The sequence below is a fragment of the Onychomys torridus genome, chromosome 10 (assembly GCF_903995425.1).
Source record: "Onychomys torridus chromosome 10, mOncTor1.1, whole genome shotgun sequence".
In the NCBI taxonomy this organism is placed as follows: Eukaryota; Metazoa; Chordata; class Mammalia; order Rodentia; family Cricetidae; genus Onychomys; species Onychomys torridus.
In genome coordinates this window covers 7,905,876-7,931,816 of record NC_050452.1, presented here as the reverse complement: position 1 = coordinate 7,931,816, position 25,941 = coordinate 7,905,876, and the positions used below count along the sequence as shown (strand labels likewise).

The 25,941-nt window shown below is 37.5% G+C and overlaps 1 protein-coding gene across 4 annotated transcripts in view; it reads left to right on the top strand.

Annotated features, from left to right (window-relative positions):
- Usp34 (ubiquitin specific peptidase 34) overlaps nt 1-25,941 on the top strand; it is a 193,959-nt gene that overhangs the window by 53,789 nt on the left and 114,229 nt on the right. For 3 of the 4 annotated variants that reach the window (XM_036201252.1, XM_036201254.1, XM_036201251.1), the window contains exons 11-20: nt 7,900-8,025; nt 8,211-8,340; nt 9,372-9,407; nt 9,856-9,986; nt 10,519-11,150; nt 14,074-14,288; nt 18,014-18,129; nt 18,216-18,343; nt 21,586-21,675; nt 22,849-22,944. In XM_036201252.1, coding sequence (XP_036057145.1) covers nt 7,900-8,025; nt 8,211-8,340; nt 9,372-9,407; nt 9,856-9,986; nt 10,519-11,150; nt 14,074-14,288; nt 18,014-18,129; nt 18,216-18,343; nt 21,586-21,675; nt 22,849-22,944 — 1,700 coding nt within the window. The remainder of the gene's footprint in view (nt 1-7,899; nt 8,026-8,210; nt 8,341-9,371; nt 9,408-9,855; nt 9,987-10,518; nt 11,151-14,073; nt 14,289-18,013; nt 18,130-18,215; nt 18,344-21,585; nt 21,676-22,848; nt 22,945-25,941) is intronic. The other variant, XM_036201253.1, reaches the window with a different exon arrangement.

The window sequence follows — 25,941 nt, the reverse complement described above, 5'->3', positions numbered from 1 at the left end:
TTTTTTCTTTTCTGTGGTATCCAACCTGCTTGTTTGCCTGCCTTCGAGCTGGGGTCTCACTGTGTAGCTCTGCATGGCTATCCACTGCCTTTTTCTCCTGAGTGTTGGGATTAAACACTTTTGCCAGCATGCCTGGATGTTGTGCTGTTTTTTTTTTCTTTTTGAGTAGCCCTGTATCCATCTGGATGGTTCAAAAATCTAAAATGTAGAAGTATGATGTTGAGTATGGATGGAGAAATGGCTCAGAGGTTAAGAATACTTGCTGTTAGAAGACTCAAGTGTTGGTTTCCAAACCCAGGTTAAGTGGCTCCAAAGTGCCTAAAAGCACTTACCCACGTGCGTCCTAACTCAAACATAGATCCACATGCACACACTTAAAAAGAGAGAGAGAGCAAGCCCAAATTCAGTACCCAGAAGTATTTGTCATTTTAATTGCACCTTAGTCTCTGAAGCAGCTTTTTTATCCTCAGGGCTAAGCCAGACATATACATAGTTCACTATATATTTTTCATATGTGTTTTAGTTTTTATTTCACTTAGTTTCATTTTTCTGAAAACATACTGCTATGTGAGCAGTTAGGCTACCCTAGAACCAAGCTTTCCTTAGCTTCCTGAGTGTTGGGATTTTAGGCATGAACTAACAGTTTAAACCTACGTGTCTGTCTGTCGATCTAATCTAATCTATCATTATATAGTTTTTAAAGGTTTATTTTTAATTTATATGTATGTGTGTGAGCACATATGTGTATGCACACCATGCATATGCAGAAGCCTGTGGAGGCAAAAACAAACGAAAAACAAAAACACAGTGTCAGTTCTGGAACCAGTTGTGATGTAGTTGTGAGCTTCTCTGTTGGTGCTGGGAATTGAACCCAGGTATTCTGCAAGAGTAGTATGTGCTGTTAATCAGGGAGCCATCTCTCTCTCCTAGTTAATATTTTTTGTTAAGACTGTGATGTATAATTATTTAGAAGTGAAATAATTTAACTAATCCCATCCATGGGTGAGTTTCCTTCTAGTAATTCTGTAATAGGGGCTGTGGTAGTTCCTGGCAGAATTACCCCTTACTCATGTAGAACTTACGGAGGGTTAACGCCTACTGACCTTGAATGATTGTGTTAAAGCAGAGGCCTGCTTTTCTTGCAAACACTGCTAGGACAGTGCCACCTTTTCCTCAGTTTCCTTTATGTGCTATCAGCAAGCTTGAGAAGAAGTTAGTATTTTATTTTGTTTTTATTGTATTATGAAGCAAGTTGAGATCGTTTTTGTTTCTTTTCTGGGAATAACTGCTTATATTCTTTGATGTTTATTAGTTGTTTTGTTTGTTTATTCTTTTTTAAACATTTATTTACTTGAGGTAGGGCTGGTGCCATGGCATGCTCATGAAGTTAGGACAAAGTTGTGGGAGTTGATTGTTTCTACCAACTGAGTCTTAGGAATAAAACTCAGATTAGTCTTGGTGGCAGATATCTTTACCTACTGAGTCATTTTAGTGGCCCTTTGATCTTTTATTTTGATAGAGTGGGTGGGGGTAGGGGTGTTCATATTCAAACCCTGTGCCTCTTGTATCTGGACAAGTGTTTGCTAAAGTGATTGTCATTTAATTTTGTTTTTTTAAGTAATTCATTTTTATTATTTTAGTTATTTATATGTGTGGGGGTTATGTTCCACTTGATTGCTGGTGTTCCAGGTTGTCAGAAGCATTGGACTGCCTGGAACTAGAGTTAGTTATAGGAGGTTGTGAGCTGTCTGCAGTGGGTGCTGGGAATGGATCTCGGGTCTTCTGGAAGAGCACTAAGTGCTTTTAACCTCTGAGCCATCTCTCCGGCCCCTGTGTACACATTTTATTATCTACACATGCACAATGGTGACATTCCTTTTAAAGTCGGTGATTGAATGTTTTTCTGGCCTGTGACATTTGTGTCATAAAATTCTTTTATTTCTTTAAGATTACAAAACAATTACATTATTCTTTAGATGCTTCTTGCGTGTTTTTTGTTGCCATTTTATATTTTCGTCTTGGATTCAACTAAAATTGACCTTGGTTTAAGGAGTCCTGTATGGTCCAGTTTTCTATCATTTATTTTGTGTAGTTCTCCCAGGCTCATTTGTTCAGTAGCTCACCCTTTCGTCAGGGGCATGGGCACCCATTGAACTTTGTGTGTTTTGTCAAGTTTGTAGCCTTGTTCACTTGTTTGTTTGTATAGTCGTCGTATATACCAGGGATTGCCAACTTGATGGTCTATAGTCTGGGTCTCCTGTCCCCCACATTTACATTCTTACCTAACCCCTAAATTTCCTGAGCGGAGTGGTTCTCACCTTCCAATGCCTCCATTCTTTAATAGAGTTCCTCATGTTGTGGTGACTCCAATCATAAAATTTTTTATTTTGCTACTTTATAACTGTAATTTTGCTACTGGTATGGATTGTAATATAGAAATATCTGTGTTTTCCAATGGTCTTAGGTGACCCCTATGAAAGGGTTGTTTGACCCCTACTAAAGGGGTCTTGACACACAGGTTGAGAACTACTGCCTTATGGTCTTATACATTCAACAGCATTTTCTCTCTCTATATAGACCTGGCTGCCCTGGAACTGACTATGTGGATCAGGATGCCCTCAAACCTTAGAGAGCTTCCTTTGTCTACTACCACACCTAGCTGAAGTAACCTTTACCTTTTCTCATCAGTTAGGTTTAAAATCTATTGTGTAAGATATCCTAATACAGATCCTTACCTTTCCCAGTTGCATTTGCTTTGGAATACCTTTTTTTCATCCTTTCATCCTAACACAGTATCTTTCTTTGATGGCGAGGTATGTTTCTTGGAGACACAAACAGATGGATACTGTCTTTTCATCTAATTTCTAGTCTTTTTTTTTTTTTTTTTTTTGGATTAAAATTTTTAGCCAGGTGGTGCACACCTTTAATCCCAGCACTCGGGAGGCAGAGGTAAGCAGATCTCTGAGTTTGAGGCCAGCCTGGGCTACTAATCGAATTTTAGGACAGCCAAGCCTACACAGAGAAACCCTGTCTTGAAAAACAAAACAAAACAAACAAGCAAATTTTATGTGTATGGTTGTTTTGCCTGCATGTTATGTCTGTGCATCCAGTACCTATGGAAGTCTGAAAGAGGATATTGATCCCTGGGACTGGAGTTACAGGCAGTTGTGAGCTGCTATGTGGGTACTGGGAGTTAAACCTCTGAAGAGCATCCAGTGCTCTTAACCACTAAGCACATCTCTCAAGCTCACCTGTGTCTTTTAATTGGAGAATTAGAACCATTAATAGCTATGTTGTTAATTAAACCATGAATAGTTATTGTTATTATAGTGGAAGGTGTTCCTTAATTCTTTATCTTTTGTTGATTTTATAGTTTTGGTGTTTTACTAATCTTCATTTAATTGTAGTTGCAATATCTTTTGCTATTCCTCCTGTAGCTTTGAGAATGTTTAATTCTCTTTGAGTCTAATTAGTCTGTGGGGTATTCTCTTTAGAGCTGGCTTAATGGTCATAAACATCTTTTTTTTTTCCCCCCCGAGACAGGGTTTTTCTGTAGCTTTGGAGCCTGTCCTGGACTAGGTCTGTAGCCCAGGCTGGACTTGAACTCCACCTGCCTCTGCCTCCCAAGTGCTGGGATTACAGGTGTGCGCCACCACTGCCCGGCCATAAACATCTTTAGACTGCTTTTGTGTTGGAGTTTTTCTTTCCCAATCAGTTATGACAGTTTTGCTGGGTTTAGTAACTGGGGTTGGAAGTTTTGGTCTTTCAGAACCTGAAATTTATATTTTTATGCCCTTCTGGGTTTTAATGTTTCTGTTGGGAAAACAGCCTTACTCTGATAAGGCTGCGTTTATTATATGTCTTTGTCTTTGGTCTTGCAGCTCTCAATATATTTTAAAAAGTTATTTATATTTATATTTAATATTTTAACTACGTTATGGGGAGGTTTTGTTTTTGTTTTTGTTGTTCTGGTCCTGTATATTTGCTGCTGTTTTGTGTACCTTTTGTATATGGGTGGACCTTCTAACATTTGGATGTTTTTCTTTTTGCTTATATTGGAAATATTTTCTGTGCCTTTATTTAGTTTAAATTAGTTTGTCATATATTACAATACTGATCCTTGACTTTTCCTTCTGTGTTCTTAATTCATAGATGTGTTCTTTTCCTGGTATCCCCCACAGTAGTGTTTTCTGTTCATACTTGCAAAAGCTTTTAGTCTCTCTTTAACCCTTGGTACTCTGTCCTCACTGTGGTCTGTTTTGTTGGGAGGCTTTCCAATGACGTTTGTTTGATTTACTGACTATTATATTTTGAGCATCATTTAATTTCTTTTTCCATATTTTTATTTCTCCATTGAAGTTCAGTTTTATACACTGTGTTGACTTCTTTATTTCATTTAGTGTGTGTTCTCTTGAAAACACAGTTTACTCATGGCCCTTTTTCGTTTCTTTTTTTAAATTTTAATTTCACATACATTGGTGTTTTGCTATGGATGTTGGGTCTCAGTAACTGGAGTTACAGACGGTTGTGAGCCACCATGTGGTTGCTGGGAATTGAACCCAGGTCCTCTGGAAGAGCAGCCAGTGCTCTTAACCTCTGAGCCATCTCTCCAGCCCCCCTTTTTCATTTTTTTAAACATACTGTTTATTGTTCTTTTAATTCTTTAGACTTGTCTAAGTGGTCTTAATTTTAGGCCATTAGGGATGGGATTGGTAGATTTTAGAGCAGTTTTGTGCCCTCTGTCTTCTTTGAACATGCTTTGTTTCAAATAGATTTGGAGTTTATTATTTCAGTTAGTATAGATTTTGAGTCTATGGTTAAGAAAAAGGAAAGTGCTCAGTAAGAAAGTAAGATCACTTGCGAACATAAGTATGGAATTCTCAAATGTGAGTTGCTTCCTTAAACATTAACAGTTTTTTGTTTGTTTGTTTTATGTTTGTGGATGTTTAGTCTGACTGTGTATGTATGTACCACTTGCATGCCTGGTGCCTGCAGAGGCAGAAGGGAGTGCCTAATTACCTGGAACAGGAATTATAGAAGGTTCTGAGCCACCATGTCGGTGCTGGGAATCAAACCCAGGTTCTCTGGAAGAGCAGCCAGTGTTCTTAACCATTGAACCATTTTCAGCCCATATTTTTATTTCTTCTGACTTCTTTTGTGTGGAGGTTATTAATATGTGCTAATTAATTTCAGAATCATTTTGCCTTGGTTTTTCATGTATTTTGTTTGGGGACAAGTTTTTTGGGATTTGGTCATTTTTGTTTTTCTTTCTTTTTTTTTTTTTTTCCCCCAGAGCTGAGGACCGAACCCAGGGCCTTGAGCTTGCTAGGCAAGCGCTCTACCACTGAGCTAAATCCCCAGCCCCTGTTTTTCTTTTATTTCAGTCTCTGTGGTGGATTTGAGTATATACATGTTCATTTGCTGTAGTTATGCACAAGTATGTGCATGTGAAAGTCTGAGGTCCACATTAGGTGTATTCCTCACTTGCTCTCTACCTGTGGGTGTTTTTGTTTTTGTTTTGGAATTCATGGTTTCTCATTTTTAAGCTGGAAGTCACTTAATCAGCTAGATAGCCTGGCCAGCAATCCCTGGGGGTTCTTCTGTCTTTTTGGCTGGTGTTTAGGATTACAGGTGCACTACCATGGATGCTGGGTATGTGAATCATGTTCTCATGCTTTGGATGTACGTGAGCTTTATTGACCAGGTCCTTTGCGAGGGCAGCCAGTGCTCTTAACCCACTGAGCCATTTCTCCAGCCTCCCTAATTCTTTCTTGTAGCTCAAGCCTAGGTTTGAACCCCTGTAGTGTATTTTTATTTCAGTTATTGTACTTTTAAGTTCTCGGTATTCCTTTTACTTTTTGTTTTATAATTTCTCTATTTATGATCTTTTGTTTGTGCATTGTGTTCTTGAATTTTTTCAATCCTGTTTTAGTGCTGGAGAGGGCATGTATGTGGAGGTCAGAGAACAAATTGTAGAATCAGTTCTCTCCTCACACCATGTAGGTATTGGGGATCGAATTCTGGTTTGTCAGGCTTTGCTGCAGGCCTAATTAGCTGCTGATCCATCTTGCTGGTCTTCTCTGCCTTGTATTCTTTTTTTTTTTTGTTTGTTTTTGAGCTGAGGATGGAACCCAGGGCCTTGTTGCTAGGCAAGCGCTCTCCCACTGAACTAAATCCCCAACCCGGCGTCTGCCTAGTATTCTTATCTTCATATTTGTCTTAAAGTGCTCGCTGTCTGTCTGTCTTTTTGTGTCTGTGTCTGTCTCTCTCTCTCTCTGTATTAAGAGGAAAAAACGGGCTCACTTTCTAGCCCTGGCTGGCCTGGAACTTGCTGTGTAGACCAGGCTGGCCTCAAAAACAGAGAGATTCACCTCCCTTTGTCTTTCATGGTGTCAGGATTAAGATTGTGTACCATCTTGGACCTTTGAAAGGTTTTATAATGTATGTGTTGAAAATCCTTGTCCTGTTTGTCCAAAGATGGTAATCCTTCTGAGAAATTGTCTTTTCCTCTTTCTTTTTCTTGGATCTTCCCCCCCCTTCCTTTTTCTGTTCCCTGTGAGTGAGGCAGTATTTCCTGTGGCCCAGGTCAGCCGCAAACACAGCAGTAGCCGCACTCCTCTGACTCTTCTGTCTCAAGTGCTGTATTAGAGGCCTGCTCTCAAGTCCACTAATTCTCTTCATTAGAAAGGGTGCACCTTAGTGGTTTGTTTTTAGATTGTTTTGAGAAGTTCTAGTATATTCTTTAGAAATTGTTAAATATTTGTAAAATTTTTAATAATTGGAATAGAAGCTATCAGAAAACATTTGTTTTTACTCTTTAATATCATCATCATTATTATTATATTAATACATTTTTCTTTTTGTTTTTTTGAGATAAGGTTTTTCTGTGTCAAAGCGTGGCTGCCCTAGAACTGTCTTTGTAGACCAGGCTGGCCTCAAACTCAGAAATTCACTTGCCTCTTTGCCTGCTGAGTGCTAGGATTAAATGCGTGCACCACCACTGCCTGGCTTATTTTTGTTTTTTTTTTAAATTCATTTTTATTTCATGTGCATTCTTGTTTTGTCTGTGGATGCATGTCTGTTTGAAGGTTTTGGATTCCCTGAAACCGGAGTCACAGGTAGTGGTGAATTGCCATGTGGTGGTGAGAATTGAACTGATTCCTCTGGAAGGGCAGCCAGGTGCTCTTAACTCCTGAGCCCAGCCCTTTTCTTGGTTTTAATTGCCTACATTATAGTCATTATTTTAAAAGATTGATTGATTTATTATGTATATTATACAGTGTTTTGTCTCCATGCATGCCTACACAACAGAGAAGGGCACCAGATCTCATTCTAGATGGTTGTGAGCCACCATGTGGTTGCTGGGAATTGAGCTCAGGACCTCTGGAAGAGCAGCCAGTGCTCTTAACCTCTGAGCCATCTCTCCAGCCCCATAGTCATTATTTTAGTATTGGTGATCAAACCAAGGTTTCACACTCTAACATGTGTTCTTATCTCTGAGCTATTTCCTCAAGCTCTTTTAGATTTCTTTTATAAGAATGATATTGGAATCCTTTATTTTAAAATTATGAAAACTTATGTAATTACTTGCTTCCCTTTTCTGACTAGAAATTAGCTTGTAGTTTGTTTTGTTAAGGTAAGTCAGTTAAATTTTTACTATTTATTTATTTATTTTGCTTTTTTGAGATAGGATTTCTCTGTGTAGCTTTGCACCTTTTCTGGAACTCACTTTGTAGCCCAGGTTGGCCTCAGACTCACAGAACTCCATCTGCCTCTGCCTTCTGAGTACTGAGACTAAAGGTATGCACCACCACCACCCGGCTACAACCTAGCTTTTTAATATCAGTTAATTAATTTACTTGTTAAACTTGGTTTTTTTTTTTTTTTTAAATTTTCTAGCTGAAACACTGTAGTCGATATATTCATGACTTGTTCCCTTCACTCATCAAGAATCTGGATCCTGTACCGCTTAGACATTTACTTAATCTTGTCTCAGCTCTTGAGCCAAGTGTTCATACTGAACAGGTAATAAATACATTGAGAATTTAGTCTTATGTTTTGTTTCCTGCACATTATAATTGTTCTTAGTTGTTCAGATTGTTTTGATTGTAGTTTTTTGTACTGTTTTAATTTCATTTAGAATTTTTAAAAGGTGTTAAATTTCTTATATGTCAGCCGCAGAGCCTCTAACCTTCTTCTTTTTCTTTTAGACACTGTACTTGGCATCCATGTTAATTAAAGCATTGTGGAATAATGCACTTGCAGCTAAGGCCCAACTATCTAAACAGAGTTCTTTTGCATCTTTATTGAACACTAATATGCCCATTGGAAATAAAAAAGGTTAGTCAGATATATTGTAGTTTGAAATAAAGTTGTACTGAAATTTGAGTTTATTAGTAAGGTGTCAAGTATTTTCTACTAGTGCAGTTTGAACATTCCCAGTCTAAAAATTCAAAACACTCCAAATCCCACAACTTTGTTGAATAAAGACATGTTGTTACACATAAAAAATCCTACATCTTTACTTAAATGCCTATCACCATTTAGTTCTAAGTGCACTGCAGAGAATATATAAAATTATTTTTAGCCTGAAAACGGAAGTTTTGTATAAGAAGCATATTAATTGAAGGGCTAGAGAGATGACTTAGTAGTTTAGAGCACTGGCTGCTCTCCCAGAAGTTCTGAATTAAATTCCCAGCAACCGCGTGGTAGCTCACGACCATCTATAATGGATCCAATGCCCTCTGCTGTCATGCGGGCATACATGGAAGTAGAGCACTCTTATACATAAAATACATGAATATTTAAAGAAGTGTATCAATTAAAAATGAATCTTGTGTTTAGAATTCTAAAATTTTAGGATAAGCATAATCTGAGACACATTAAAATTCTGTGCATTTTAGATAAAAGTTACTCAACAGGTGGATATGGGAAGTAGGGTATGTATCCAATGATTAATAAAGTGGTTTTGGTTACTGTTTTTCATTTAAATGACCTTCAAACAGTGCACATGCTTTCAGAAGTTTGTAAATTTTCTCATGTTTAATTTTTCTTTCTGGTCAAAAAGAAACAATGTTCTGTTAAAAGTAATTTTAAGATTAGAACATACTAACAATACTCTTTTTGGTTTTTGTACATCAGTTTTTCTAACTTATTGGTTGCATGTATGGGTAATTTTGAAGGGATTTCTAAAACTTTATGCACTAAGTCCAGTTTTCTTTTGATCATCTGTACTACTGTTTTTCTGAGCAGACACCCACCATAACTGACAGTTTTCCTCTCTGTGTCTTACATACATACACAGCGTCTGTGCTGTCTTAGAGAAGCTTAGTCACTTAGGATGTTTCCTCCCTGTTTTCCTTTTCCTTCAGAGGAAGAAGAGCTGAGAAGAGCGGCTCCTTCACCTTGTAAGTCGAGCCTTAGAAATGCATGACAGTGTGGCTTGGAGTTTTGGGGATCTTTGAGCTCATCGGTCTCATGTAGTGTATATTTCATGCAGTGTATGAGTCACAATTTTATTTTGAGGAAAAGACAGATTGTTAAACTATTCATCTCACCTTACTTTTTTGTTTTATTTTGTGTTTTTCTACTCTGTGGTAGTCTTAAGCCTGCTAGACAGCAAACGACTATGTCATTGAGCTATAACCCCATACCTCATCTTACCAGTTTTATTTAAAATCATTATTATTTAGGTTTTAATTGAGTTTATGTTTATCTTTAGAAATAACAAATTTAGAGGTTTTTTTTTTTTTGCTACTTCGCATAAGCTTTGATAACTCATAGAATCAAAGCTTGGTGTCCTATCAGATGCATGTTAATTTAAATTAGAAATAAGAATTTAAAAATGTATTTCAGGGTCTCCTGCAGCAAGTCCTCAGAGCAGTGACAACAGTGACACACACCAGAGTGGAGCCAGTGACATTGACATGGAGGAGCAGCTTATCAACAGAAGCAAACATGTGCAGCAGCGGCTCTCCGACACCGAGGTCAGTGCACGCTTTGTCCTTTAGGATAGGGTTTAGAAAGTCTGTGCCATGCTTGTTACTGGAATTCGGAATATGTGAGGTTTACATTTGTTTTGTAGTGTTCACAGAAATACGGCAGGACTGTTGTCAGCATTTAAAAAATGTTCGTTGTATCGAGGCTAGCCTGGTCTACAGAGCGAGTTCCATTTCAGGAAAGCCAGCACTATGCAGAGAAACCCCTGTCTTGAAACACCAACCAACCAACAACCAACTAAACAAACAAACCAAAAAACTCATTGAGGGGCTCAAAGGATCAAGGCACTTGCCATCAAGTCTGACAAACCAAGGATCCCTGGGATCCCCAGTAGAAGAGAACCAACTCCTGCATTTGTCCTTGACCTCCATGTGCACCCCACATGCATGCCATAGCACATGTGCATAGAGGCACTCATAATAAATAAATGTAATTTAAAAAAAATAATAGCACATTTTCTACATGCCAGTTTCTTTTTCCCTGGTCTGAATTTTTAAATATATTTGTTTATAAATACAGGAATCCATGCAAGGGAGTTCTGATGAAACTGCTAATAGTGGTGAGGATGGAAGCAGTGGTCCTGGGAGCAGCAGTGGGCACAGTGATGGATCTAGCAATGAAGTCAATTCAAGCCATGCAAGCCAGTCAGCTGGCAGTCCTGGAAGTGAGGTGCAATCAGAAGACATTGCAGACATTGAAGCCCTTAAAGAAGAAGAAGATGATGATGATCGTGGTCACAATCCTCCCAAAAATAGTTGTGGTACAGAACTTCGAAACAGAAAGCTAGAAAATCAAGCAGGCATTTGCTTGGGGGAGTCCCAAGGCACGTCTGAAAGAAATGGGACAAGCGGTGGAGCAGGAAAGGATGTGGGTTTTCATACTGAGTCGTTGCCATCTGTAGATAATCGAATACGAATGCTAGATGCTTGTGCTCACTCTGAAGATCCAGAGCATGATATTTCAGCGGAAATGAGTTCTCACATAGCACAAGGTTCTCAGGAGTCTTGTATCACACGAAGCGGGGACTTCCTTGGGGAGACTATTGGAAATGAATTGTTTAATTGTCGACAGTTTATTGGTCCACAGCACCACCACCACCACCATCACCACCACCACCATCATCACCACCACCACCACCACCATCATGATGGGTAAGCATGCTTAAAAATGAATGCACTGTTTGGATTTCTTATAGTAAAATACTGCTACTACTTCTTTAATTACTATTTATTTTAGTTGAGTACTATTTAGGAGTAATATAATGCAAAAATATAAATGGAATTCTCAATAGATAATGTTGAGTTTATTGTCACCAACTTAAAAAATGCACAGTGAAAGGCAATGTGATTGCTGCTAGTGTACCTCAAGGCCCTGGGTTCAATCCACAGGGACTGAAAAAAGTAAGCTTAATTTTCTTTACAAATTTTATTTAAACAAGTAATACTTAAAAGAGCATAACTACATTAATCAATACAAAACCAAATATTTTTTATTTCTATTTAAGTATTCAATATTACATTTTGCAGAGCTGAGAATTATATACAGTGTTTTGTAACTGATATGCAAGCATCTGCTTCCTAGCTATATCCTTGACTCTCTTCAGATTATATTGCTAAAATCACAATACATCTCTATTTAAAACAGCCATTTTTGCCCTGTACTATAATAGCCACGTGTACATAGCAAATATTGTACCAGACGGCATAGACTTAGATCTTTAACTTTTTGTTACAGCAATTCCCTGAAGGCACAAGCAGAATTGCTTGTGGACAGTTGAACTAAATGTTGATGAAAAACATTGACCTTCTAATTCATTATTTATTTATTTATTTATTTATTTATTTATTTATTTATTTATGTTTTTCAAGACAGGGTTTCTTTCTTTCTTTCTTTATTTTGGTTTTTCAAGACAGGGTTTCTCTGTGTAGCTTTGTGCCTTTCCTGGATCTTGCTCTGTAGATCAGGCTGGCCTCAAACTCACAAAGATCTGCCTGCCTCTGCCTCCCGAGTGCTGGGATTAAAGGCGTGCGCCACCACCGCCTGGCGACATTCCAGTTTTTAAGAGACTGTTTCTTTAATTTTTGTGATGATTTATTTTTATTTTATGTGTGTTGTGTTTTGCCTGCGTGCATGTCTGTGTGAGGGTGTCAGATCCCTTAGAGCTGTATTACAGACAGGTGTGAGCTGCCATGTGGGTGCTGGGAATTGAACCTGTGTCCTCTGAAGAACAGGCACTGCTCTTAACTGCTGAACCATCTCTCCAACTCAAGGCAGTGTTTCTTATGTTTCTTACTCTTGACACTATTGTTTTGAACCAGATTATTCTTTTGAATTCTTAATTGTCTGAATGTTTCTTGGATATTGTTTGTGGTTCTGCACTGTCCTCAGGCCCTGTCTGTAGATGCCAGTATCCCCTCTTTTGTAACAATAACAAAATAAAAAATGTAGCTAGACATCGTTAAATATCTCTGTGGGAGTGAAATCATCACTAATTTGGCTATAACGCCTCACATTGTAGATGCACACGTTATAAATTGTCCCTGGTAGTCCTCAGGATGTTGACAAAGCAGGTGGTAGTGTGTGGTAAAACGAAGGTGCAGTAAGTACAGTTTCAAAGATTGGACATCTTTTATAGTACTGACCCACTCCCATAATAAGTACAGTTTCAAAGATTGGATATCTTTTATAGTACCGACCCACTCCCATAATGTATTAAAAACCAAAATTATTAGATCTTAAATGTCTACCCCGCAAGTTTTAATAATTGAAATTTTCCTTAATCCTTTTGTATATTCTGTATAGATGTATTACTTGTGAGTCTTTGCATTAATCCTGAACTTCTCTTTATTTTTTCATCATTTTGTCTTTGATATCTTGAAAAATACCCAATGTGGTATTATTTAGAAATATGGGCCACTTAAATAGCTCCTTATTGAGTTGAAGGAAATTAATTTGTAGACTTGAAGTTATTTTGGTGGTGCCTAGGATTAAATGCAGGGTGCTGTTCATGTTAAGTTTGTGGTGTACTTTTGAGCCATACTTTTGAGACCTCCTCAATTAACAATAACTTCCTAGATTGCTACCTTAAGCTGGAATATTTTCTGTTCCTAACTATATCATTTGATAATGCACTTACATGAACAAATGTAAACAAAACTTAGTTTCACATTGTTAAATTGAGTTTCTTTAATAGTACATAACAAGTGTTACTAATAGTGCCTAAGATGAGTTTTTTAAAAATTATGGTAGTGAGGTATATTAATATGCATATTTTATAGAATATAAATATGGGTATATGTTACAAAATTAACTAGTCCATATATTAAAGTCTTCATAGTTTTTATAAATGTCTCAGTATTCCATATTGTTAAAATATTTCAACCCACTGCCTACACAGACCAACAGCTTAGTTTCTGTTTGTGGAATTAAAAAAGAAATTTATATCAAAACATTTACCTTTCATTCCAGTACTAAGAAGTCTGAGGAAGTGGATCTCTGTGAGTTTGAGACCAGCCTGGTCTATATAGTGAATTCCAGGACATCCAGAGCTACATAGTGAGACCCTATTTTGAAAAAACAAACAAAATATTGTTTATGATATTTGATTAAGTTTATAGTTTTTTTAAATAAAGATTTATTTATTATGTATACAGAAGAGGGCGTCAGATCTCATTACAGATGGTTGTGAGCTACCAAATGGTTGTTGGGAATTGAACTCAGGACCTCTGGAAGAGCAGTCACTGTTCTTAACCTCTGAGCCATCTCTCCAGCCCTAAGTTTATAGTTTTAAGGGCTAGGATACAGCTCAGTGGTAGAATGCAATAGGACTTGGTTTTGTTTGTTTATTTATTTATTTGGTTTTTGGAGACAGGGTTTCCTGGAACTTACTCTGTAGCCCAGGCTGACTTCAAACTCACAGAGATCCGCCTGTCTCTGCCTCCTGAGTGCTGGGATTAAAGAAGTGCATCACCGTCTGTCTAGGACCTGGGTTTAATCACTAGCACCAAATAAATAGATAAATAAGTAAATGAAAAGTTTGTAATTGCTAAGCTTATGGTTTTCTGTGTGTTGTAGACATATGGTTGATGACATGCTAAGTGCAGATGATGTCAGCTGCAGTAGCTCGCAGGTCAGTGCCAAGTCAGAAAAAAATATGGCTGATTTTGATGGTGAAGAATCTGGATGTGAAGAGGAACTAGTTCAGATAAATTCACATGCAGAACTAACATCTCATCTTCAACAACATCTTCCCAATTTAGCATCTATTTATCATGAACATCTTAGTCAAGGTAAGATTCTATAGTAAGTCAATATTACCTTGTTCAAACCTGGACTAATTTAATTGTATGGTTAAAAAGAATAAACTGTTAATGATATGTTTAAATGGTTTTGCCAAAATAACTTAAACAACAGCTTTCTTTTTCTTTTTTTCTTTCTTTCTTTTTTTTTTTTTTGTCAAGACAGTAGAGTTAGCATAAGCGCTCTATCATGAGACTAAATGAGGCCTTTTGTCTGTCTGTGGTGCTGGGGTCATAGAAGCAAGGGTTCTTTGCATTGTCAGCAGAACTCTGCTATTGAGTCGATTTTCATCAAATGATGTTCACCTTGGGAAGACAATGCGTATTAATGATAAGTAAAAAAATATATTTTGGGAAATGTGGTTATGATAGATTTTATTTTTAGAAATTTAGGACCCACAGATAAATACAGCACAAAATATTGTCATATAATGTGTGATTCCATTTTTCTGAAGTGCCCAGAGTGATCAGATCTATAAAGACAGAGGTACAGATTGCTTGGAGTTAGGGAGGGTTGGGAAAGTAAGAGATCACTGCTACAAGAGAAAGGTCTGTCTTCGTCTGGTAATGAGAATGGTTGAGAAGTGGTTAGTCAGATCACTCTAAATTGAACTTAAAAGTAATAGAACCTTGCCAGATTTGTAGGAATGGAGATTACGTAAGGATTAATAGACATGCCTGTAGTCTCAGCTTCAAGCAGAGTGTCTTAAACTCGAGGCCAGCCTGTACTATATAGAAAGCAAGCCTCTATCTCCAGTCCACAACAAAATTATATTAGAAGATGATGATGATGATGATGATGATGATGAAGAAGTAGAAGAATCAGAAGGAAAAGGAAGAAAAGAAAAAGGGGGAAATAATGTCTTGATTTATACCATCAGCACACAGCAGTTTAGGCTTTGGAATGACGGAGCAGTACAGTCTAAGGGAATGTGGTAGGTTGGGTTCTGGTGGGAACTGTATTGCTGCGCTTAGGTTGTTTCATCGCAGTTTGAGGACACCAGCACGAATTCGATGCCATGTTTTCATTCTTGTGCCACGAGTTTCCCTTGAGTTAGCTAGTTTTTACACATTGTTTTTACTATATGAAGTTGGAAATTAAACCAAATGGTTATGTATTAATACTGCAAACAACAGTAACAAAAGTTTTGGTATTCTAATGAACCCTTCCAACACATTGAAACAAACAGTTAAATTTGCATATGGGATCCAGGTGTGCTGTATGCTTATATTCTCAGGTTATTAGAAGGTTGATACAGAAGGATTTCCATAGCTGAACAATTTGAAGTCAGCTTGTGGATATTATAATAAAACACTTCCTCCAAAACAACAACAACAACAAAAAACCTGGACAAAAGATTGAACAGTCTCAAAAAAAAAAAGATTTGAACAGTTACTTTATAGAAGAAGAAATGATTATAGTGCATTCTACATGAGTTAATACTATACACATAACAGAATGGTAAATTTAAAGACCAGCATTAACAATGTACAACGGGGGACTGGAGAAATGGTTCAGCAGTTAAGAGCACTTCCAGAGGACCTAGATTCAATTTCCAGCACCCACAGGGTGTTCACAAATGTCTGACACTATAGTTGCAGGGCTTTTGACACCCTGTCACACACATACATGCAGGCAAAACACCAATGCACATAAAACCAATAGAAATAAGTCTTTTTGGTTTTTTGAGACAGGGTTTCTCTGTAGCTTTGGAGCTTGTTCTAGACTAGCTCTGTAGACCAGGCTAGCCCCGAACTCACAGAGATCCACCTGCCTCTGCCTCCGAGTGCTGGGATTATAGGCATGCACCACCACAACCCGCCTAAGAAATAAGTCTATAAAAAAATAAAAGAATGTACAACAATTGGAAATTCATGAGGAGTATAAAATAATGGACACTTTGGAAAACTTTTATTAGAAAGTCTGATATATTAGAATCTGTTGATTAAATTGGCTGTTTTGAGTATAAATCCAATACATTTTTTCAAAAAAGATTTTATTCATTTATTTATTTTATATGTACGGGTGTTTTGCCTACATGTATGTATGTCTGTGCACAAGGTGCATGCGCTGCCAATGGAGGCCAGAAGAGGGTGTCATACCCCCAGGGCCTGGAGTTAACGAAACACTATGTGGTTGCTGACAATCAAACCTGGGTCCTCTGGAAGAGCAGTCCGAGCTCTTCACCCTCTCTCCCTTTCTGCTTGATATATGTTGTGGGGGCGAGGAGGTGGTGGTGATGGCGATGGCAGGGTCTCACAAGGTAACTTTGCTGACCTGGAATACACAGAGATCTCACCTGCCTCTGTTGAGTGCTCCAATTAAAGGTATACAATACCTCATTATACTTAATTCCCCCCCCCCTTTTTTTTTTAAACAAACAAACAAAAAAACCAAACCAAAGTCCAAGTGTCCTTGTGGTATGGTGGAGTGTCCTTTGGGTATGTGCCCAGGAGTGGTGTTGCTGGGTCTTGAGGTAGATCGAATCCCAATTTTTTGAGAAACCTCCGTATTGATTTCCAGAGTGGCTGTTCAAGTTTCCACTTTCACTAGCAATGGAGGAGTGTTCCCCTTGTTCCAGATCCTTGCCTCCATGAGCTGTCACTTGTGTTTTTGGTCTTAGATCTCAGAGTCATTTTGATTTGCATTTCCCTGATGGCTAAGGATGTTGAACATTTCTTTTAAGTGTTTCTCAGCCATTTGAGATTCTTCTTTTGAGAATTCTCTGTTTAGATCTGTTCTCCATTTTTAATTAAATTATTTGGTTTGTTGATGTCTAATTTCTTGAGTTCTTTATATATTTTTGAAGTTAGCCCTCTGTCTGATGTGGGGTTGGTGAAGGTATTTTCCCATTCTGTAGGCTGCCGCTTTGTACTATTGACATTTTGTACTGTGTTCCTTTGCTGTACAGAAGCTTTTCAGTTTCATGAAGTCCTGTTTGTTGGTTGTTGATCTTAGTGCCTTCAAGTTTGGTATTCTGCTCAGGAAGTTCTCTGCTGCAGCAGTGCATTCAAGGCGACTCCCCACTGTCTCGTAATATATCTGGTTTTAAGTTGAGGTCTTTGATCCCCTTGGACTTGAGTTTTATGCAGGGTGATTGATATGGATCTATTTTGTGGGAGCATTCTTGTTCTGGTTTCTGGGACCCTTACCCTCAGACTGGGTTGCCTCATCAAGCCTTCAACTTGATATGCCATGTTTGGTTGATATCTATCAGAGGCCTGCCCATCTCTGAATAGCAATGGAGGAAGAGTGAATGGGGGAGGCAGAGGGGAGGTGAGGAGGGAGAAGAGGAAGGTGGGGAAACAGCAGTCAGACTGCAAAAATAAGTAAATAGAAAACAAAGCCTCCCAAAACTAAGAACTATAAATGATTATACTTGAGGGTCCCAGAATGTCCAGTGATTAAAGTCTTGTTTCAGATAACTTACCTATATGCTTCATAAGAGTTCCAGGTATTCATACAGTTCTCTTGATATGATGCATTCATATTTATTAAAAATAGAGACAATAGAATGAATATTTCACTTTAGCCTTAATTACAAACAGACCTATTGATGTTCATTCATTCATTAGTGAAACAATTATGCTAATATTATATTTTATAAGCTCAAAATTTATTACATATTTATTGGGATTGCTAATTTATAAATTCTGTAATTTCTGATTACACTCAGCTGTCTTTATCTATAATGTGTTATCTTTTGTCCTTTTAGGTCCTGCAGTACATAAACATCAATTCAACAGTAATGCTGTGACAGACATTAATTTGGATAATGTCTGCAAGAAAGGAAACACTTTATTATGGGATATAGTGCAAGATGATGATGCAGTAAGTTGTATAATAAATCCAGAAGGACATAAAAATTACAGCAAAATGTAGTCAAGATAAGAAATAACTATATATATTTTTTGTAGGTTAATCTTTCTGAAGGATTAATAAATGAGGCAGAGAAACTTCTCTGTTCTTTGGTTTGTTGGTTTACGGATAGACAGATTCGAATGAGATTCATTGAAGGCTGCCTTGAAAATTTAGGGAACAACAGGTAAACAAGAATTGCAATTTTTTTTTCTTGTTGAGTAACAGTTCTTTCTGTGCAGAATGGGTATGCTGTTTTCATAGTATTTAATGTGCACATACAATCAGTCACCTTGCAGCTGTTAGGATCGTCATGCTCTATTTCTATTGAGGGACATGTTCAATACTTTATCTCTCAGTAATAGTTCTTTTGTATTCTGCACCCAGATCAGCTCCTCTCTAGCATAATCAAAGGATTAGTAATACTCCTTTTATTTATTTTTTCTAATGATTAGAGTGTATTTATTTTCTAAATAATTGGATTCATTATACTTTCTTACATAACACACTTTCTTTGATTTTTGGCAACACAGTTGTGGTTATTTTGTTCAAATTGCATTAAAATGTTCTTGTACTTTCTTGTTATATATAAAGAAGTTAAACAAAGAAATGAATTAACTTAATCTAAAATGAAAACATTTTAGAAACCATTATTCTAAGTAGATGAGCACTTTCTTTTGGTCTCAACTTCTTTCATGTATAAAAAAATGAGGCTAAGAACTCATCGAGTTGAGTACATAAAATACATCGTTTTTAAATGTCATTCACACTCCAGTAAAGTAGATTTTTACAAAGTAGAAGATAGTACTTATGGTCCCCACACCTGTAATCTTAGATCTTGAGAGACTAAGACAGGAGGGTTGTGAATTTGAGGCCTCTGGACTGCATAGTGAGACCTCGTTTCCAGGGGTGAAGAAGGGGACCAGGAAGAGATCCACTCTGTGACCTGAATCGCATGTTCCTGTGACATCTGCCACTAGACCAGTCATTCATGACCAGCTTCTGGAGAGCAACTTCTTTGTCGAAGCCTTTAGAACATCAGCTCTCCATACAAGGTTTATTTGGAATAAAGACAGAGCCATTGGGTAAAGATGCTGCTGCCAAGACGAAAAACCAGTTTGTTCCTTTTGACCAACGTAGGGAAAGAATAGAACAGACTTTAGAAAAGTTATCCTCTGGCCTCCACATGTGTTTTACGCTCTCTCTCTCTCTCTCTCTCTCTCACTCACTCACTCACTCACTCACTCACTTAAATTTTGTTTTGAGAAATTTTGTTATTGATGTTTTATGTGTATTAGTGGTTTTCCTGTTTTTATGTTTCTTTGTTTCTTTGTTTTTTAATCATGTCCATGCCTAGTATCTGTAGAGCCAGAAGTGGGTATAGGATCCCTTGGAACTGGAGTCATGGTTCTAAGCTACCATTTGAGTGCTCGGAATCAAACCCAGGTCCTGGAAGATCATCTAGTGCTCTTAACCACTTAGCATTCTCTCCACTCCCAGTCTTTCTCTTTTTTAAAAAAACTGTTGTTGAAATTGTATTCTATAAACAATTTTGAAATTTGCTTTTTTTGTTGTGATGTTACTGTTCTATTTTTCCTTTGTGGTTTCTCATTGATTTTATTTTTGTGAAGACAAATGAAATTGATGTGTTCTATTTTAGTTAAATCTTTCAGGAAAATAAAAACCATTAGTGATGCCTGGAGATACAGTGATAGCATATATATCTAGCATGTGCAAGGCCTATTCTATTACCAGCAACACGTATGCTTACATATATACCCAGAAATAAAGCCGGTAATACTGGGCCAGTGAGATGATGCAGTGCGTACAAGCACATGCTTCCTCGCCTGGACCCGCCTTGTGTTTCCACTGCCTACAGGTTCTCCATTGATCTCCACACATGTGCCTTGGTTCAAGTGTGAGTGCACACATGCCGGCAGACAGACAGACAGACAGACAGACAGACAGAATTGACAAATAAGTAAAAACCAGTTGTTCTTCATGGAGCTTGAGAGAGGATTATTTGATGATGACTCTAGATTATAAACTCTGGATTCAGCCTAGGCAACAGAGTGCTTGTTTAGTTTGTACAAACGTGGGTGTAATGCCCAGCACATAAACCAGGGCTAGTGGCTCATAGGTTATCGCTCAGGTGATTAGGCTTGTTCAGTAAGTAATTTTTTTTCTTACTGAGCTATTCTATTGGAAAACATGTTTGACTATTTCAAAACACTTAAGTTTTAAATATTTATTTAAAATATTCAGTTAGTTCTTAGATGTCATTAGACGTTAGTTTTATTACTGTCCTGTCACTCTTTAGTTTATACTAGTGTGGTATATTCCTCTCTAGTTCTATTAAATACTGTTTAATTTTTCAGTTTTTTGCTTTTTTTCTGCCTAAGTCCTTCATACTTTTATGTGCCATTTTATATTTTCATATTCCTTGAAAATCTTGTCTTCTAAGTTCTTTGGCTTATTTTAAAAGCAACTATAGTCAGATGGTGGTGTATGCCTTTAATTCCAGCACTCATGATGAAGAGACAGGTGGGTTCACTGTGAGTTCCAGGCCAGCCAGGGTTACACAGAGAAACCCTGTCTGAAAACCCTCCCCTCCACAAAAAAAAATAATAAATAAAAAAATAAAAATTAAAGGCAACTGTGTACTTAGTATGTGCCTTTGTATAGTTTTTCATGTATAAAACAAAGGGTGTTGCACAGAAACCTCCTACCTGCCTTTACCCCACACACAGTGGGCTGAACCCAGGACCTTGCTAATGTTAGGCAGATAGTGTGTTATTGAGCTCTCCCAACCCAAAGGTTAGCACTTCTTTAGTTGAGGTCTCTCTGCAGCAGAGTGACTACCCTCCTTTCACGTTCATCTTTAGAGTATGACGAGCTCTTTGTTTCAGAAACACTGTTTATGATGCAGTGAGGGTCCATTTTTATGTAAATGATATAATAATTTGGGAAAAGTGATAATAACTATCATAAAGTTTATTTTTAAAAAAAACATATGTACTTTAAAAGGCTCTTTCAACTTGGATTTAAACCAGATATTTTTACTTTGTTTAGTTGTTTTTTTTTTGTTGTTGTTTTTTCGAGACAGGGTCTCTCTGTGTAGCTTTGCGCCTTTCCTGGAACTCATTTTATAGACCAGGCTGGCCTTGAACTCACAGCCTCCTGGGTGCTGGGATTAAAGATGTACATTATCACACCTGCTCCCTAAGTCTTTTTATAAGTCTTGGTTTGGAAATTTTGAAACTTGAATTTTTGCCTACCAATATAAACAGACATTAAATACAATTATTTTTGTAAGAGTATATTTATATGTCAAGTCCATTAAGAACTTTTAAGATTCTTAAGGACTGGGTATCTCTAACAGTCTAGAGTTCCTTGTTTTATTCTGTGCAATGTGTTTTACTGTTTCAGATCAGTGGTGATCTCACTCCGTCTTCTTCCAAAGCTGTTTGGTACTTTTCAGCAGTTCGGCAGCAGTTATGACACACATTGGATCACAATGTGAGTGAGTAAGAGATGGGAGATACTTTGTAAGATTTTCTTGAAAATTATATTATTAGGCTTTGTAGTCGATTTTGCTGTGCTTAAAGGGAAAAAGTTGGGTTTCATAATTTAAAAATTTTGCTCCCCTTTTCTGTCTTTTAACCATATGAACAGTATTTATTTATTAGTAGACTTGTTTTCTTTGTAGTTTGAGAACAATACTATAGCATTTGATGCTCTAACTCTGGGAGAATGTTTTTATTATATGTGACCACTGTAGAGACCTCCTGATAAAGATCTGTAATAAAATAAATGCTCACATTCTCTTAGTTTTTTCTATCACTAGAATATGGTACAAAATCATCTTATAGTGATCATCTGAACACTACCTTATTGTTTCTTTGTACTTACAGAGAAGTTATGATTAATGAATACTAAAACAATTGTTCTAAGGGTAATAGTCTGATAGGAAAACGCTCTGAGCTCTTATGCCTAACTGTTACCAGTTACTTAGCAGTTGGTATATCGTATATCTGTCACACTCTCTAATCTCATAGGCTTTTTTGCTATGTGAGTGCTGGAAATTGAACCTGGGATTCTTTAAGGAGAGTAGCCAGTACTGTTTACCACCAAGCCATTGCTCCAGCCTGATTTAAAAAAAAAAAAAAATTGTTTTTTGTCACAGGGTCTTATATTATATAACTTTGACTAGCCTGGAACTTGCTAAGTAGAACACATTAGCCATGGATTCACAGAAATGGACTTGCCTCCCATGTGCTGGGACTAAAGGTGTTTGCTGTGCTGTCAGCTGGGCATGGCGACTCATGTCCGTTCCAGGACAATCCTATTTACACAGAGAAACCCTGTTTTGAAATACAGTCTAATCTAGCAGGGTGGTGGTGGCGCACACCTTTAATCCCAGCACTCAGGAGGCAGAGTCAGGCGGATCTCTGTGAGTTCGAGGCCAGCCTGGGCTACAGAGTGAGTTCCAGGACAGGTGCAAAGCTACACAGAGAAACCCTGTTTCGAGAAACAAAACAAAACAAACAAAAAAAAGATAAACAGCCAAACCAAATCAAAAGAACAACTTAAAAATTTGAAGATTTCCTACACTTTCTCCATTTAAGGCGTATCTTTTGTTCTCAGGCCCTTTCCCTGGTAACAATTTTTATTCTCTTCTAATTGGGCCAGGTGGGCAGAAAAAGAACTGAGCATGATGAAGCTTTTCTTTGACAATCTGGTGTATTACATTCAAGGCATCAGAGAAGGGAGGCAGAAGCATGCATTGTAAGTACTTTTCCAGTGGGTTGGATGAGTTCTTGTCCTCTGATAGATAATTTTCTACTTTCTTTGATTAATATGTAAAAAGTAACTGTTTTTATGTGAAACTGTAAGAGAAAAAAATCAAAGACATTATGTTACAAGATTTTCATGATGTTACTTCCATAATTCTTAGTAAAATTTGGTTGTTTTACTTGGGACTTGGTTAATTTTTACTACTCAAATTAATTGAAAGTTATTATCGTTAGTTAAAAGTAATTCTCCAGAAAAGGTTAGTGTTTTTCCAATTTAGTAATACTTTTATTTTAAAGTTTGTAAATATATTTTTAAGTTGTTTATTTATTTCACTTTATGTGTTTGCATGTTTTGCCTTCGTGTACACCCATGTGATTTGTCTGCATTCCTTTCATGCCTAGTGTCCACAGAGGCCAGAAGTGGGCTTAGGATTCCCTGAAACTAGAGTTACAGATAGTTGTGAACTCTACCAAATGCATGCTGGGAATTGAACCCAGGTCCTCTGGAAGAGCAATTCTTAACCATTGAGCCATCTCTAGCCTAGAGACCTTGTCTAGAAAAGATGGGTGGAGAGTGATCAATGAATATTGTCATCTGTCCTCTTACAACTGCATGAGTGGTGTGCACTCATCATCATCTTACACTTGTACACGGTAATCAATAAAAGAATTAACTGCCAACCTTTTCAAGATGTACAGCAGCCCATTTGAGCACGACAGTCTCCTTTTTCAAATAAGAACACTAAAGAGGAAACAGTAGATCCCAAGGCCACTCATGTGGTGAGGAAAGGAGCTGGGATTTATGTCTAAGTAGTGTATAATCTTCTTTAAATTTACTTTTAAAGCAGATTTTCTTGGCCTGAAACTCATTATAGAGCCTGATTTGACCTTAACTTTAGAGTGTTCCCTTAGTGGTGAAATCTCACCAAGCTAGAACTTTTTGTGTTAAGTACTACATATTGCCATCAGTATATTCATCCATATTCAAAGTAGAGAGGTATTATCTGGGCTGCCTTAGTGTATGTTCTCTGTTTTTTCAGGCTGTATAATAATACTCATTTTTAAAAGCACATTGATCTCATGAATTTGGGGCATCTTTCGCCCCTTATGGGGATTATAATACAGAAATGCTGAGGTTCGGCCAGGGGAAGATACTGTTGGATAGGAAGGGAAATTCAATTCTTACACAAGCATGTTAGAAAATTTCTTGAGTCCCAGGGTTCCTTAGATAAAAGACTGACCTATTTTGGTATTAAAACTCCAAAGAGAGTGGTTTATGTTACTTGTTTACTTTTATATTTATGTTGTGTATGTGCATGTTAACAAGTATGGGTGCATGTGTGTGTGTGTGTCGGGGGAGACCAGGTCAGCCTCAGAGAGTGTTCCTTAGGAATTCTCTACTGTATTTTAAGAGGATTGTGCTAGTGGGTCAGAATGTCTAAATAGTCAGCCCCACTGGATTCTCTAATCTCCACATCTTCTGCTTTGGACTCTGGATTGTAAGTGCACAGACATGGGTTCTCTGGCTTTTCTGTTCTTTCTTGTTTGTTTGTCGAGGCAGAGTTTCTCTGAGTAACCCTGGCTGTCCTGGAACTCACTCTGTAGACCAGGCTGGTCTAGAGCTCAGATTATGTGGCTCTTCACATGGGTGTTGGAGATCAAAGATTGATCCTTATGCTTGTCTGATGTCACTTGATTCAAACTGAAGTCGTTTGGGAAGAGGGAACCTGGCTTGAGAAAGTCATGCTCACTGACTGGCGTTGGAGCATGTTGTTGGGGCAGGGGCTTCTTTAATGACTGGTGTGGGAGGTCCCAGCCCACTGGGCATGATGCCGCCCCTGGTGGATGGTTATAGGGTGTATAAAAAAGAAGTTTAAGAAAGCCGTGAAAAGCAAAGCCCATAAATTCCATTCCTCCATACTTATAATGCCACTGCTACGAAATTCCTGTTTATTTAAAGACTAGAAGGTATTAAAAGCCTTGAACTTCATCTTAGGTTGTGAGTTGCTTCCTACTTTTCTTCATGGCTCCAGATTTTTTCCTTTTCACAAAAAAGCACTGATACATTAAATAGCCACTAAGAGCAGGAAAGGTGCCCTATGACCTTAGTCTTTCGAGTAGCACTTTTCAGCCTGTGGGTCGTGGCAACCCCTGTTAGGGCTTGAACAACCCTTTCACAGGGATCTCCTAAGACCATTTGGAAACACAGATAATTATGAATCATAAGAGTAGCAAAATTATACTTATAAAGTAACAAAGTAAATAATTTTATGGTTGGGGGTCACCACAACATGAGGAACTGTATTAAAGGGTTAAAGCGTTAGGAACATTGAGAACCAATGTTGTTGCTGTTTGTTTTTGTTCTTTTTTTTTTTGGTTTTTTTTGGTTTTTTTTTTTTTTTTTTGTCTTTTTTTTATTTGAAAGATTTATTTATTTAATATGTATACAGTGTTCTGTTTGCATGTATCCTTGCAGGCCAGAAGAGGGTACCAGATCTCATTACAGATGGCTGTGAGCCACAATGTGGTTGCTGGGAATTGAACTCAGGACCTCTGAAAGAACAGCCAGTGTTCTTAACCTCTGAGCCATCTCTCCAGCCCGTTTTTTTTTTTGTTTGTTTGTTTGTTTTGAGACAGGTTTCTCTGTATAACAGTTCTGGCTATCCTGGAACTTGCCTTGTACATCAAGGCTGGCCTGGAACTCATAGAGAACCACCTGGCTCTGCCTCCCAAGTGCTGGGATTAAAGGCATATGCCATCACCGCCTGGCTGTAAAGGTATTTTTTATGAACTAGATTTATATCATGTTAAGTTAAATAATATCTACATGGATAGTGATATAACATGTGCAGTACAGATGGACCATGTAGTCTTTCATATATTAACTTTTAATTTATGTGGATATCATATAATTTTCAAATATCCTTTCTTTTATTTACTGATGATTTCTTAGAATTTTTTTTTTTTTTTTTTTTTTTTTACTTTTGAG